This window comes from Pan paniscus, chromosome 3 (genome assembly GCF_029289425.2).
Source record: "Pan paniscus chromosome 3, NHGRI_mPanPan1-v2.0_pri, whole genome shotgun sequence".
In the NCBI taxonomy this organism is placed as follows: domain Eukaryota; kingdom Metazoa; phylum Chordata; class Mammalia; order Primates; family Hominidae; genus Pan; species Pan paniscus.
Window position 1 is genome coordinate 77,211,523 of NC_073252.2, and position 16,225 is coordinate 77,227,747.

The 16,225-nt window shown below is 40.5% G+C and overlaps 1 protein-coding gene across 2 annotated transcripts in view; it reads left to right on the forward strand.

The window, feature by feature from the left end:
* Positions 1-15,446, forward strand: part of USP46 (ubiquitin specific peptidase 46) — a 68,066-nt gene extending 52,620 nt beyond the window's left edge. For both annotated transcript variants that reach the window (XM_034958835.3, XM_055111561.2), the window contains exons 6-9: positions 1,820-1,903; positions 4,358-4,555; positions 7,706-7,784; positions 8,666-15,446. In XM_034958835.3, coding sequence (XP_034814726.1) covers positions 1,820-1,903; positions 4,358-4,555; positions 7,706-7,784; positions 8,666-8,767 — 463 coding nt within the window. In that variant the 3' untranslated portion in view covers positions 8,768-15,446. The remainder of the gene's footprint in view (positions 1-1,819; positions 1,904-4,357; positions 4,556-7,705; positions 7,785-8,665) is intronic.
* The last annotated feature ends 779 nt before the right edge of the window (positions 15,447-16,225 follow it).

A 16,225-nucleotide genomic window follows, 5' to 3' on the forward strand; every position in this document is an offset into this window, starting at 1 on the left:
TGTGAAACTGTGAGTTCATTAAACCTCTTTTTCTTTATAAATTACCCAGTCTCAGGTATGTCTTTATTAGCAGCATGAGAACAGACTAATACGTCACCGCTGCTGTTCCCTACCTCCAGGCCTCTGCACTGCAGTGTTCTCTCTCTGGAGTCATTGACCCTTATTCACTTGTTCACCTGGCACACTTTCCCTCTTTCTCTGTGCTATCTCCTGGACTTTACACCTGCTTCTGTCTTGGTTGGTTCATTCATTCAACCAACAAATATTAATGTGTTCCATTGTGTGTCATGCTGGGGATATAGGAATGACAAGTGCACTGCCCACATAGAGGGGAGGCAAGTAATCAAATGAACAGAGGAATGGTTTCAGATGCTGGGAAGAAATAAGATGGCAATGTGATAGGGGCTGGATAGGCTTGGACAAAGTGGCCAGAGAAGTTTTCTCCAAAGAGGGGATGTTTAGGCTGAGTGCTGAACAACCGGGTTAGCCAGCCATGGAAGCCTCTGGGAGGAAGCTCTCAGTGCTTGAGAAAATAGCACCTGCAATCACCCTAAGGTGAGAAGAGGATTTCCCAGGGCCAGTGTGGCTGGAGCAGAGAGAAGGAGGCAGGGTGGATAAGTGCACTGGAAACTGCTGGAGGATTTAAGCAGGGGAATCATGTAATGCTTTCTGTTGAAGCTGCACTGATCATTTCATGTTGTCAGTGGTTCATTTGCACACATCTCTGTTAAAGTGTGAGCCGTATGAAGGCAGTTATTCTCTGTGGATCCCCAGAACCTAGCCCAGAGGACTGGCAGGAAACATTTGGGGACTTAATGAATGAAAGAATCCGTGTTTTCTTTTGATGTGTTCTGTGTAAGTGGTAGAATCATTTAACACATTTTAAATAACATTTTCTGTTTAATAAAATCTGGTCATTATGGTACTAGGACACTGAACAAGGAAATGCCCCAGAATTTTTCAAAATTATAGGGTATTAGTCCAGATGTTCTTTTCAGCCTTTGAAGCAGTACCACAGAAATGTTAAGTAGAATCTTGATGGCTGGAAAAGAATGAAAAACCATGACATTTAAAAAATAAAAACCGTAAGTAGCAGAGTAGAACCTCATGATAAGGCAGATACACATGTGACAAACACAATGGCTTTTGTTCTCCAAAGGAGGCAGGCAAAAGTTCATCTCCTCCGGCGGGGGAGCAGTGGGGAGCAGGGGTTGGTAGGAGGTGGTCATCTGATTAATTCAGGATTTCTTTAGTTCACTAAGAGGGCAGTTTTGTATGTGGTTTAAATTTCATTATCTTTACTTTCATGCTCTTTGAAAATATGGACTACCAGAGAAATACTATTTTTCATTAACTACACAATAATGTCACCTTGCATGTTATGTGATTTACTTTCTGGATCTAAGTTTTAGTGTTTATGGTGAACTTTTACTCAACAGTATTTTTCTATTACGATTTTAATTTCTAGCTTATAGGTATTCTCCATTAAATCATGAGTTTTTTTTCTGAATCCAGTTGGAAACCCTAATTTATATCTGCCTGTGTCCCATTAAATAAAACTATATTTGAATCTCTCATGGGAAATTCGTGATTCGATGAAAAGAGCATGTCTACCACCATAACGGCACCCAGTCTTCTTATTTTTGTTTTTCATCCTGTAGTTTCTCTACCATCCTAGTCTTAAGTAGGATTTTTTTCTGATTACTTCTTCTTCCATTTTTACTTAAAAATTACCCTACAGGTTAATTGAGGGATTTAAAACATAGTATACCAAGTAGATTTGGACATTTTTTAAAGATGGAAATATTTTCCTCTACAGAGACTTCAGCAACACAGAAACACTGTGTAGTGAACAAAAATATTATTGTGAAACATGCTGCAGCAAACAAGAAGCCCAGAAAAGGTAGGTAAAGATTTAGCTCAGGGTTATCTTTGTGTGGTGAGAAGGATCCCGAATGTGGGGCCCAGCAGGGTTGGCTTTGAATCAATCTCAGCTACCTGGGCTTGTAGCCATGGAGCCTTGGGGAAGTCAGTTACCCTCCTCACCAGTGAAACTGGGATAAGAACGCTGACCTTGGAGAGAACAACTTGGAGAGTTGTCTGTCCGATTGTTTACTTATTTGTTTATTCATTCAGTCATTCAGCAAATATTTGTTGAGCCCTGCCATGTGCCAGATATTATGCTAGATAAACAAGTAATGATTAAATATAATCACTATTCTCTTGAGATTAAAGGTAAATTATATAAAGTACTTAGCAGAGTATATAACACATAGTAGACACCCAATATTATTTTTGTTTGTATTGCTTAAACATTAGGACCTCTTACTTAGAGACAGAGGTTTAAAAAATATATATCATTTCATAAGGACTCATGAGGAAATTATTAACACATCAGTTATAAGAATAGGTGATTAGAGGCTGGGCACAGTGGCTCACACCTATAATCCCAGCATTTTGGGAGGCCGAGACAGGCAGATCATTTGAGGTCAGGAGTTTGAGACCAGCCTGGCCAACATGGTGAAACCCCGTCTCTACTAAAAACACAAAAATTAGCTGGGCGTGGTGGCAGGTGCCTATGATCCCACCTACTCGGGAGGCTGAGGCAGGAGAATCACTTAAGCCCAGGAGGCAGAGGTTACAGTGAGCTGAGATCGTACTACTGCACTCCAGCCTGGGTGACAGAGTGAGACTCTGTATCAAAAAAAGAAAAAAGAAAAAGAACAGGTGATAAGAAAGTTAGAAAGTTATTGCACCACCTTTTCTGCACACTAGACAGTTACAGTTCTTGGAAAATCTGGAATAACCAGTTGTGCCCCATTAATCTGCTCCTACAAGCCAGGAAAGTTGCCATTTCAGTCATCCTGCGAAGGCTTCCTGTGAGTTAAATCTATCTTGTCAGTGGTTCTGGAGTATTCAAGGCAGCTGGCTGATGCTCAATACTGCTGTCTAAAACCCTCAGGGGTCTAGACCTGAGGTTGAGATCATTTCTCTGCCCAGCCTTCCCAGGCGTTCACTCCAAACATGTACACTTTTCTTTGCTGCAAAACTTACAGATGGTTAGTCATTGTAGCGGGCAGGCCTCAAGGAGGTAGGTAGATATCTTTTGTTAGTAAAGAAGGTCACTCATGTCTGTCCCCCATCCTTATAACCTCAATCTGCCTAAGGCTGGCCTGGGGTCTTCCTTTGTGGCATTAAGACATTTTTTGTTCAGCCCTGGGGGGTTTATATATTACAATGTCATATGTTCCCATAAAACATGGGGTTCCCCATACTTCTTATTTCTCTACTGTTGTTTTACTTGCTTATTTGTATGAACAGGGCTTTTCCTTAATAGATTCCTTAAAACTATTCTTCTAAAATTTGTCCTTTTCACATACTATGCATTAAAAATGTACACAAACTAAATGGCATTTACACTTAATTCAGTACATTCATGGAATGGGGGCTGGAAGGTAACTGGAAGACCCTCTATTCTAGCAGTGTACTCTGCGTAAACTGTTGCGTTTGCGACTTTTTACTGAGAAATGTTAATGGTCACCTAGTAAAAAAACTTTTCTATGTTTATATAAGTTTGGGAAGTGCAACATCAAACAACAGAACAATTCCTTTACTGCAGGATTTCTCAAAGTCTTCAGTCTGGTAATGTACACATAGGATCTTCAAAGCAGAAAGTAGCATCATCCAAACTTACTTAGCCACAGAAACACCACGTCTGTTAACATCTCCAGTGCTCTCCTGAGCCCAGTTTGTGAAATGTAGCCCTAAGCCAACCCCTGCATTTTATAAATAAGGAAACTGAGAGCTAGAGAAGGGAAGTGACTTGCCCAAGATCACAAGGGTCGGAATGAGAGTGAGCCTGGCACACTTGGTGTCCCGATGCCCAAGAGTGTGTGTCAGAAGCATCCATCCTCCTGCCAGTCCTCAGAACCTGTAAGTCCAGCAGTCGGCATCGTCTACCTTGTCCTCTTCCCAGCTTCCTGTTCTCAAAAGCTCTCAACCTTCCTCTCCATCATCTCAGGGGGTAGATTGTCCAAATATCATTTCTCTCTGGAAGGCACAGGGCAGTGATGGAGAACAATTGCACAGCCTATTTTTATTTGTACAAAAATTCTGGAACGTCTCCTTTCAACAAACAGACACACACCGTTGTACATTTCTCCTGCTGGGAGCCAGTGATGTAGGATAAGTCAGCTCTATATATGCCAGCATACTTTTATCCTTGCAAACTGTTTGGTTGTTTGCTGGTTTGAAGTTGGATAGAACCTCTTACTATTCTGTTTGTGCAGATGACAGTGTATTCTCTTCCCCTAATAGGTGTTGGGTACAACTGATTTTCTATTTCTTGGTTTCTTAGGATGAGGGTAAAAAAGCTGCCCATGATCTTGGCCCTGCACCTAAAGCGGTTCAAGTACATGGAGCAGCTGCACAGATACACCAAGCTGTCTTACCGTGTGGTCTTCCCTCTGGAACTCCGGCTCTTCAACACCTCCAGTGATGCAGTGAACCTGGACCGCATGTATGACTTGGTTGCCGTGGTCGTTCACTGTGGCAGGTAAGGGCAAGACTGGAAGCAGGTATACAGGGTAAGTGTAAGGGTTGCCTCTTCGCTGAAGTATACCCAGCTGCATCTTTCCTGGGCCGTGGCACTCAATAGTTTTGGGATCTCTGCCAAACTCTTACTGATCATCACAAAAAATATATAAACATGCCTGCAGGCACATAAAATAAAGAGCATTCCAGTAATGATAATCTAAATGTTCTATCATGAGAGAAATTACTTAATAAATCTCCATTGCATGAAAACGATGGTTATGAAGAATTTGAAATAACATGGAGAAATAAATGTCTATGCTATGATTTTAATTTTTAAAAAGCCAAGTTGCATTTATAGTATGATCTCAAAAGTATTTTAAGATGTGTAAATAACGACTAGAAGCAATGGATCAAATTTAATAATTTTTTGGCACTTTGAGTGATTAAAAATATATTCTTAAAAAATATTCTTTGTTATTTTTGGTCTTTCCCCAACATTCTGTAATAAGTATATAATCAGAAAAAAGATAAGAGAGAGAAGGCCTCTAGATATGGAGAGGCAAAGCATTTTGCCAAAATTCCTTTGAGCGGCTATTTTTTATTCCATAATTTGGTGTAAGGGAAGAAAAATATCTTGAAAATTCACCTGTTTGTTATTCTTTGCTCAGTTGGGACAGGTTTATGTTCTGTCTTGGGAGTAGGCACAGCTTTCCCCCTGCCCTCATAGGTTTTAGATTGGGGCATGTCATAGAGCAAGAGTCTTTCTCCTCTATCTGCTAAGGTCGGATTATGGTGAATACACCATTACCAGGAGACTACCATTGCCACGCAGAGGAATAGGTTGATATATTTTTAATTGTGTACTAGGGTAGATGGCATCAGAAACTGTATAACTTCACATCTGAAGCACCCCATATTTTATCCTGTGTGTATTAACTTTAAGTCACTGGATATTTTCTTGTATTCTCAGTAAAATGATATTTATTGGCTAGTTATATGCCAGTTTTGTGGTGTTCTCCCTAAAGAACAGCTGTTATTCTTTTGAAGAACACAGGGTTCCAGTGATCTGGAACCCAGCCTTGAGCACTGGATGAGGCCTCACATTGGTGCAGGGTTGGGGAAGATCTTAGGGCAGGCAGAGCCTGGGACCTGGTGGGCATTGTGGCTAAAGTGGGTGGCAGGGGTGGTGTGGACAGGAGGGCCCCTTGCACAGGGTACACAGGACTTTCAGTGTGGGTCTCTGTGGGTGCCCAATTCAAATCCTTGGGAGGACTGGCAGAGACACAGGTAAGGGAAGTGGACGTCCAGCGGGAGGTTGGGTTCTCTAAGGTCAGTTTCTGTAATGTGAGCACAAGGTCAGAAGAGCCCTGGTAGCAGAGCTCAGTTGGTGCCAAGTCATGCATGCCACTAACTAGGATTCTTCAAACTCCTCCCCACAGAAGTAGCATTGTTCTCCTATGTGGAGCAGGGCTGGCCTCTGCTTGCGGATTGGGTGGCTTCCAGGTAGCACTGGAAAGCTTTGAGGTTAGGGAGCTGGGCCTGCCTTCCCTTCCATGCCAGGACCTCCTGGCCCACAGTTGCAGCAGGTGCATAGCCTCATGCACTGATTTCTGCTGCAGGTTTTTTTTTAAGCTCATATATTCTGGATTCCATGCCAGGATCTGAAAATAGAGTAACGAAAAGACACACAGCACAGGGACCCTGCCCTCACAAAGCTTATAATCTATCTGGAAAGACTGATAATGAACAAATAAACACACCACCCTGCTACCCCCAAAAACAAACCACTGCAGATAATTTATGATTTTGATCAATGCTATCAGAAATAAACAGGGAGATGAGGGAGTGAGTGATGGGAGATACATCTTCAGGTGAGTTGGTCAGCAGAGATTCATCTGGGGAGGTGACATTTGAGCACAGGGCTAAATAGAATGCAGTTGGGGGAGGATTATCTCTGGCAGAGTTTACAGCAATGCAAAGGCCCATAATATGAAGGGGGCAGTGTGTGAGAGGAGCCAAATGGGCTGGAGCTCAGAGGGAAAGGGAGACAGTAGCTGGAGGAGGCTGGAGAAAGGGCAGGAACAGATCATTGCCATCATCTTGTGTTGAAAGAGGGTAAACAAAGGGGGAAGTTTGGCTTTTTCAACTTTAACAGTGCATTAAAAAACAGTTTTAGGTTTAGGATTGAAATCTCCTCACTTGTGCAAATCTAACCTAACTACATAGTAACAGCTGCTTAGTTGTCCTTTCTGCTTTTTTCCATATAGCATAGTATACGGCTTTTTAACACTTGTTACTATGCATATTGGTTTATTAATGTCTTTCTAAAGCATAGATCATACAACTCCTTAAAATTCCCCATTTCTTCCTGGCTTGCTCAAGCAAAGCCTAAAATCTTACCTGCAATTCCTCCTACTGCGCCTGCCCCTCAGCCCCCTCTGGTCTTCCCCGCCTCGCTCACTCTGCTGCTCTGGCCTCCTTTGGCCTCTCTGCTCTTCCTGAACACACCAAGTGCTACTCGCCCACCCCAGGCCTTTGCACTTGCTATTCCCTATTTCTGAAACTTCCATCCCAGAGTCACATGGCTTCTCCCCATGCCCTGACCCCCACCCCTCCCCCTCCCCCTGCCATTTCCTTCAGGGAAATTTCCTTCTACTCACATTATCAAAGTGGCCTCCCTTCACTTTCCATCAAATATTACCTCCTCCCATCACTCATATCCCATTACCCTGCTTCATCCTTCTCCATGACACTTCTCACCGCTTGACATACATTTATAAGTTTAGTTTGTGTATTGCCAATCTAGCCCCTACCCCAAGTCCTAAGTAAGTGGGGTCTTTGTTTTGTTCACTGCTTCTTCCCCTGACAGCTAGAATAGGGCCTGGCACAGAATATGTAGAGAGTAATTTTTTGTTAATATTTGCTGAATTTGAGTGTCTGTTTTTGCTGCTGGATTATGAGTCCTTAGGAGACATCTCTTCTGCACACTTTTGTATTCCCCTGTGTCCAGCATGGTGTTGTAAACATAGACATGAGCTATATGCCAAGTTCTTTATGCTGATGACATAGTTTTTTTTCCCAGAGAATCACTGCTTATAAAGAGCTAAGTAGAGTTTTATAAAGAGATAAATGTTAACTTGCTGACTGCCTTTTATTTGTTCTTTTCCAGTGGTCCTAATCGTGGGCATTATATCACTATTGTGAAAAGTCACGGCTTCTGGCTTTTGTTTGATGATGACATTGTAGAGGTTGGTTTGCAGATTATTCTCCAGTAGTCATAGAGCATCAGTAGTATTTCGGAGAATGTGTATGTATAGACATTTTCTAAAATAGGCCTGTTTCCCCATAATATAATTTGAAAACAACTTAAATTTGTATTCAAAACCAAATTCTGCTAATCCCCATGCTCCATGGAAAGGGAGAAGGGGTGTGATCATGGACTCACTGACGCTGTGTTCTCCACGGTTCAGCCATAGACATGGGATCTCTCTATCTGTGCCACTGTAAATCATACTTCAGTGTAAGTCTTGTTTCTTATCATGACTAAAGCCCCCTCTGATACAGGGCAAACAATAGACTTCAAAGTTATATTAAAATTATTATAACAAATTTTTCTTGTATTGATTATTGTTTAAAATATTTTATTCAGTCTGTTGGATCTGGAATTCTTTGTATTACACCAATACATTCTATGTATTGATTTTGTTATAAAAGAATACTAGCTGGAATGAATTCTACACTCAAAGACATGATCTATTTTAACCCACTAAGGTAGCAGTTTTAGTGGAATAACACCAAAAGAGATGAACTCTGGTGGCCGAAAAGACTTAAGGCTATTTCCAGGACCCATCAGTTTACCATTTGGGAGATGGCTTGTTCTTCAAAGAGTGCCCACACAGGGTTGCTAATGCATGAAGGCATTGCCTTCTTTCCCAGAGATGTACAATTTATGTGATGATGTCCTTTAGCCAAGTCTGTGGAATTCTCCATTTGCTATTGAAAGTTCCTAATGATGATTTCATAACAAATTGTGTTCCTTGCATTTTAATATATATTCCATTAGTTTTTATTTCCTTTCCCCAGGAATCATGTTAAGTAATTGTGTTGTTTTCTTTCTCCTTTATTGCAGAAAATAGATGCTCAAGCTATTGAAGAATTCTATGGCCTGACGTCAGATATATCAAAAAATTCAGAATCTGGATATATTTTATTCTATCAGTCAAGAGAGTAACTTAAAGAACTGTGGGACTAATTCAAATGGGGGAAAATGTTCAAAGCACTATTACCTGGTTTCTCTGCAGTCTTTCTTCTTCCCCAGTGGCCCACTAATGGTATCACTCCGAGTCTCAATGGTCTGGCTGTGTTAGACTCTCTCCTTTTGTGTTTTTACATGCAGCACTACTCTTGGTTTTATTTCAGTCTGACATAGAGTTAACTGCAATCAGATTGTAGTCTGATTTATATGAATAACAGTTGCTAATTTTAGGACTGGGTGAAAGCTATGCCATTCATTATGTCTGGCTGTATTAGAATGACATTTCCTATGAATGTCTACGGTCTGTTTTAGGTGTTTGCTAAACTTCTATGGCTTCCAGGGTCTTCTTACAATGCATTCCTTTAACTTGTCCCTGGAAGCATTGCTACCCATTTTCAGCTTCTCTGCCTCTCTTCTGATACAAGGACAGAAGAATTGGGTAGATACTCACCTTTTAGGGGTGCAAGTATAGCTTTAAGTTTGTGCAAGTGAAAATGTTGAAAAGTGAGTAACCTCGATATTAAAATCATCCTTGACATGAAACAGGGTGAAGAGAAGCTGTCCGTGGTGGCTGGTGTTGGCTGGCATTGGCACTGGGCTGTGCTGACCTAGCCATTAGAATTCCAGGGGCTAAGAAGGCTCAGGGCAGACAAAGTCAAGAGGAGGAAGTTTTTGTGGACAATGAAAAGTTATTTTCGTACCTTTCTACCAAAACCAAGTTTCAGGAAAATAACTCTATGTTGTTTATTTTCAGTGACACTTATGTAAGGCCCTGTGAGTTGTATTTATCCTGTATCCGGCACTGCTAAGCTTTTCAAGGTATCTTTCCAATCCTGCTGATGTGGCAGTCAATGGCTGCAGGGCTGGCAAACCTCCCCTTAGCCAGTCAGCACGGCATTGTTCCTTATCAGGAATAACAAAGGTACTGCATCTTTCCAGCCATCAGCACATTGTACAACTTAACTTTTTAACATAGTCCGTCTGTTTACTGAGGCACTGGCGAGTCCCAGGGCTGATACAGAACCTTCCCTAGAGGGAATACCAGAGTTAGCTGGGTATGGAGGTGGCTCAAAGGAAGTGTCCGTGGGCAGGGGGAGGAATGAACAAAATGGCGCTGTTTCTTTGGCTCAGACTCCTAGAATGCTTGACAAGACAGAATTTTTTTGGAAGAACCTCATCTCACTATAGTTACTTTTTTCACTTTTGTTATGTATGTATTTATTAGAGCATTTGAATATTGGTACCTTTTAAAAGGGTCATTTGGTGTTTTGCTGTTGAGCTGGTTTTTGAGTCATAGATCTTGGCTTCCTTTAGAAGTCACTTAATTTCCATACACTATAATAAACTGTGAACATATTTTTGTTACCTAATGCATCCACTGATGAACATGCAAACTTTGGGCATAATGTGAACTAAAATTGAAATGGAAAATGTTAGTGGCCATTTTGCAACAATGAAGAGGATAGCACTTTATCTAGATGAAAACTGGATTTCTTATCTTTGAAATATCTTGAACTGTTTATTGCTCAGAACTTAAGTAAGCATGCCAACATTTCGTTTGTTTATGCTTGAAGTGAAATGTTTTACTTTTCACTGGAGAAGACAAAACAGGGTGATCTTCATGTTATTGTTTTATACAAGTGATGGAAATGTACCTTGCCTTGTTTAGAGGCAATTTCACATTTATAAATATTTTTTTTTCCTCCATGAAACTTACGCAGTAATCACTACCTGGAAGGTGAGTTTTGATCTCTTTTTAAGGAGAGGCACTTTCCAACTGAAGGTGATTGATGTAGGGAAATGTTTGTACTATATAGAATCCATATATTTGACTGCAAGTTACAAAGTTTTAAGAACATGATGGTTGGTCTCTAATATATTTGGAACTGATTCATAAGAAAAGTTATTAAAATTATCTTTGAAACACCTCTTGAAGCTAATTTATTAGAAAAAATATTTCAGTTGGAAGCCTGTAGAAGTAATGTTTAAATGCTAAGTCATAAGTTCAGGATATTTCTTTTCTATTTGGTTGTGCAAAATGTTTTTCCCAGTTATTTAATCGAAGTAATTCCTTTTAATAGAAAGAGTCAGTTAAAATTCAGCATTCATGGATAGATTTTTGGAACGAAAAAGGGTAAGTGTAAGAAAATATTGCAAAGACATTAAAACAGTTGTATGGTGCAGGAAAAGAAGATTGGAAAAAGACCAAAACACACTTCTCCAGCAACACTCCATCAGCTTTTTAAAATTTAGAGCTATCTGCTAATTTTTTCCGTCTTCCTTCTCAATAAATGAAACAAACACTGGGCAGCTGCAGGTTTCTCCCAATCATGTCTCTTTATGTAAAGACAGTAACATGCAAACACTTTTAGTTTACATCCCTCATTCACAGTGTAAAGCAGGAAATGATGTGGGAGATGTGAGACCATTCTGAGGTCAGCGATAGCCCAAAGGCTCTGCAGTATTCCCTCCAACGGCCAAGGATTTCGTGTGTCATCTGCAGGAGTGAGTAGGCCTGCTGTATTTCTTTTAACTGCTGGGTGTTACAAAATAAGTTACAATGTTTTACACTTTAAAAAAAAACAGAAGGAACATTTGCTTTATTGGTTACTTACTAGTTTAGCCTCTAGGTTATGGCACAGCATGCTAAAAAATCATGTGTTTAAAAGTAAATGTTGGTAAAATGCTGGCATCTGGTCCTATTGTGTTGATGCATTTTCACTTCTGTGGTCATAGGAAATGGACTGGTCTAAAGAGAGTGAGACACAACACAAGCAGGGCATTAGTTTGAATAGGAAGTCAATCATATTTGGTTTTATGGCCTGGTGTATTTTGGGTTTAAGATAAAATAGGGAAAAAATGTCAGAAATGGTCCCTATGCATTTATTTTCATGGATACCCTTAATTTCATGGGCATGCCTAATAATGATCTATGTTCTAACTGGAGCTTAGGGCTTATTTTAGATATTGGAGTGTAGCTTTATTACAGATGGATTTTATCTTTCAACATTGCATTTTGATCAACTTTGTATATTCATGTGTATTAAAATATTGTGCACTAAATGTTTTGCCCTTGTTTGCTATTATATGGTCAAGGCATTTATCAGCACTATTGTAATGAACTCATGTAAATGGCATGGGTCAGGGAAAATTATTTCCTACTTTTCTGCCTAATTAAATTTCTGTTCTCCAGTATTACATTAATTTATTTTTGGCTTCCATTTCTGTATAACCAAAATAGTTACTGTATTTGTGTGGCATTCCTATTATTTTGTTGCTAAAAATATTGTAGTTTTTATTTAAAATAATCTGTACCTTAATTTTTTAAAATGTAACCAATTCAAGCACTTTAAGCAATAATGTCAATCTTGTGAAATTTTAATCAGTTTAACACCCTGCCTCTAAAATTGTTTGCAAAAAATAAATAAATGAATAAAATGGGAATTCTCTTTCTAGAGAATTATATCCGGATAATGCTACACACATGGACTTAAAATCCTTTTTATAAAGTGTGAGTCAGTGGCAGGTCTTATGTCCAAGTAATTATTACAAACAATTTTGAAGCAGTGGAAATGTACAGAACATTCTGATCATTATAATATATAAAGGCAGTATTACTCTCAAGGTTGATAAAAATCAATGTTCTGGAGATAACTCATCACTTTTTTTGAGTGAAAAAGATCAACAGAATTTAATTCAGGAAATGGTATCTGGAGAATAGCAAATTGAGAATATCAGTGAAAAGAATTTAGGGATAGTTAACTAGGCATCACAGTGAATTTCTTTTTGGGGACTTTGCATATAAAATCCTTTTAACCAGTTATGAAATGAAAGATCCATTCCCCAAATAAGGAGGCAGCTTCCAGTATCTGGTTTCTAGGAAGGAGTAGGAGTGTGATTGGTCCCTGGTGCCCTGACTTCTGGGCCTGTTTCTGAGCCATGGGGGACCCCCCAGCTTCAGAAATACTCATGTGGGTTCACACCACTCCCTGCCCCAGAAGGAGGGCAGGCACAGGTCCATGCCATGTGGCCTCAGTGAAGCCTACAGTAACCACGGGTAGGGCTGCTTTTCCCTGTCAATCACCCAGGGCATCTGTGGGTGGACAGAAGATTGTCATCTGAATACATGCTTGGGCCCAATTATGGGAATAAAACCTCATAGACCAAGAGCAGGGAATGTGCCAGTAAGTGTTGAGTCTCCCAGCTGCTGTCCATCTTCTCAGGGCAGTGCGGTTGAACCTGACTAAGCTGGAACAGAGACTGTTGGGAAGGTCACTTCTGTCTGCCACGAAGGCCAAAGGCAGAGAAGACCTTCTTGAGACTGTGTTTTTCTTTCCTAGGCCTCACTTTGTCGTGGGATTTATAGGACAGGCCTGTCACTACCAAGGTGACACAAATTCTAGAGAATGTATTTTCCCATTTCTTCAAATTTCCTTTCCTCTCTTTTTATTGATACTTAAAATACCTTTACTAAAAAAATGAAGCCTTCCATTTCCATTCCCTTATATTTACATGAAGATAAAAATACTTACTAAGTCGTTGTATTTGTCCATTCTGGCAGTGCTATAAAGACATACCTGAGCCTGGGTCATTTCTGAAGAAAAGAGGTTTAATTGGCTCATGGTTCTATGGGCTGTACAGGCTTCTCTTCTGGGGGAGGCCTCAGGAAACTTACAATCAGCAGAAGGCAAAGGGAAAGCAAGCCCATCTTACATGGCAGGAGCAAGAGGAAGAGAGCAAAGGGGGAGGGGTTACACACTTTTCTTTCTTTTTTTTTTTTAAGATGGAGTCTCAGTGTCACCCAGGCTGGAGTGCAGTGATGAGATCTCAGCTCACTGCAACCTCTGCCTCCCAAGTTCAAGCGATTCTTCTGCCTCAGCCTCCCAAGTAGCTGGGACTACAGGCATGTGCCACTATACCCGGGTAATTTTTTGTATTTTCAGTAGATACAAAGTTTTCTCATATTGGCCAAGCTGGTCTGGAACTCCTGACTTCAGGTGCCTCAGCCTCCCAAAGTGCTGGGATTACAGGCAAGAGCCACCTTGCTCGGCTGGGGTTACACACTTTTAAACAACCAGATCTCGTGAGAACTCAGTCATGAGGCAGTACTAGGGGGATGGTGCTAAACCACCTGTGATGCAATCACCTCCCACCAGGCCCCACCTCCAACACTGGGGATTACAATTCAACATGGGATTTGGGTGGAGACACAGAGCCAAACCGTATCAGTCATTTCTCTTTTACTGAAGGAAAATTTTGGTTGTGGGGTTAGTACTAAAGATAGTCCATGTAGACTTTTTTTGAAGATACCCCAGGTGGAGAGATTTTTAATTAGGCATTTATTTGGCACCTATTGCATTCTAGGCATTGTGATAGGAGCTGGGGGATAAAAAGGTGACACAGATTGGGTGCCTCTTACGGACTCGTTTTTTGTCTCAGAAGACAAGTCTGGGTGAGAAAGAAATTTAAAATTTAAGTTGTGGAAATAACACGTGTGGGGGAAACTCCTTGCAATTCAGCACAGTTTGGTATTCAGCCCCAGCCTCACCATGCAGATGGCACTGTTGGATGAAGCCACACCATCTTTTTTCCTGGGAGCCCCACACTCTTCCCAGCCTGCCTTCTAGCTCAGGGACAACACATTTTGAAAAACAAAGTATAAATTGATTATGTTGCAGCAATGAACTTCACGTTTTGCCTCTTCTCATGTTAAAAGAGCCAGTATCATGAAAGCCTCAACAGTGAGCTTTATGAATCAAATATCTGTTATTTCTAAACAATCTGTTTACATTATGACCAAATAATTAGAGCCTATCTAGACTTACCAAAATAAGATAGGGCATAAGCGGTTTATTGGTGCATCAGCCTTTGTTTGCTTTTTAAGGTTCCTTTATGTTTTAAAGGGATTTGAACAAAAGACATCAGGAGCTTACAAAGGAAAAGTAGCTTCATTTTGGTTATGAGATACCAGAGTCAGAAATGACATTAGATTGTATAGAAAAGACTTCTAATTGTGTGCTTACTTCCCACATGATTATAATAAACTATGTATTAACAACCTTGGGATTGTACTCAGGTTGTCAATTACACGGATGCATCTTTCACTTTTTTCTTTCCCAAGAGTGAGAGAAAGAGTGAGGTTGTGCTTAAGGCAGTGTGGAATTCTACAGAAGCTCTTCTTGGAAAAGGAGTTCAGGCACTTGTGTTGTAGACTGCAGTCTGATTCTGTTCTTACGTCCTCTCAGCATAAGGGAGCTTTGAAAAGAAAACTCAGACTTGTATCCGACTTGACTAGAAGCAAAATAATTTGATCATTGAAGCCACTATTTCTATGTATTTGATCAAGTCCTCTGGAATCCAATGCAGCCGTATTCATATTTCAGTCTCTCTTAATGGACCTTGCTGGAAAGAACATTCTGTGCTAAGAAAATGGAAAATAAACGTGAGAAAACTTTAAGAATGAGCCTTCACACCTCCTGCAGCAGGTGATAGCTCTGTACTTCAGAGCTTGTCTCCAGGTTGAGAATTACCTGTTTTCCACTCTGAGGGGATTAGAAAGATACTGTTTTAATGGGTTATAAAACTTGTGTGAAGAAGATTGGCCTTCTCCACCTCTCCTGTGAAATAAATTGTTTGAAAATTCTTTGAAGAGAAATGGCTTCAGTATATTGTTCTATCTCTACTACCCCAAAGCCCAGAGAACAAATATTAAGTATAAATTGCTAGGCTAGGTATGTCATATGTGGCAGCTTTGACACGTAAACCAAAAGACTGAGCCAAGTCTCAATCAATGTACAGGTTATTTTGCCAAGGTTGAAGACACACTAGGGAAAAGAGACACAAGCTACAGTATGATCTATGGCCCCTACTTTCTCCAAAGAGGATTTTGAGGGCTTCAGTATTTAAAGGGGAAAAGTAGGCAGGAGGAGAAAGGAGGAAAGAACAAAAAATAGAGGGAGAGCATGGTCACATTCTTAGGAGGCTTTGATTCACACTCACTGAATCCATATGTTGCACGTGGCAAGGAATGTGTAGAGGAACAGTCGATTATGTATGTCCCCTGCTCAGTAGAACTGCACTTTACAAAAGATAAACAGAATAGGGGAAGAAGTCAAATATGCATTTATCTCAGGGTGGGCAGTGGGGATGGTTTGTACTCTCCTCTTGTCCCATACTCCGGGAGGCCACCTGGGGAGACGTGGCCTCTTGTAGCTATCTGTTTAGGAACAAAAGGAAAGACAGTGTTCTGTGACCCAGCTTCCAAGCTTAACTTTTCCCTTTGGTATAGTGAGTTTGGGGTCCCGAGATGTTCTTTTCCTTTCACAGATGTATGACACTTCAGCAGAAGGGTGAAGGCTGTAGAATGGAGAGAAAACCCTCTTCCTGTATGGCTGTTGATTGACTTGGACTTTTAACTGATTATGTCATCTGAGG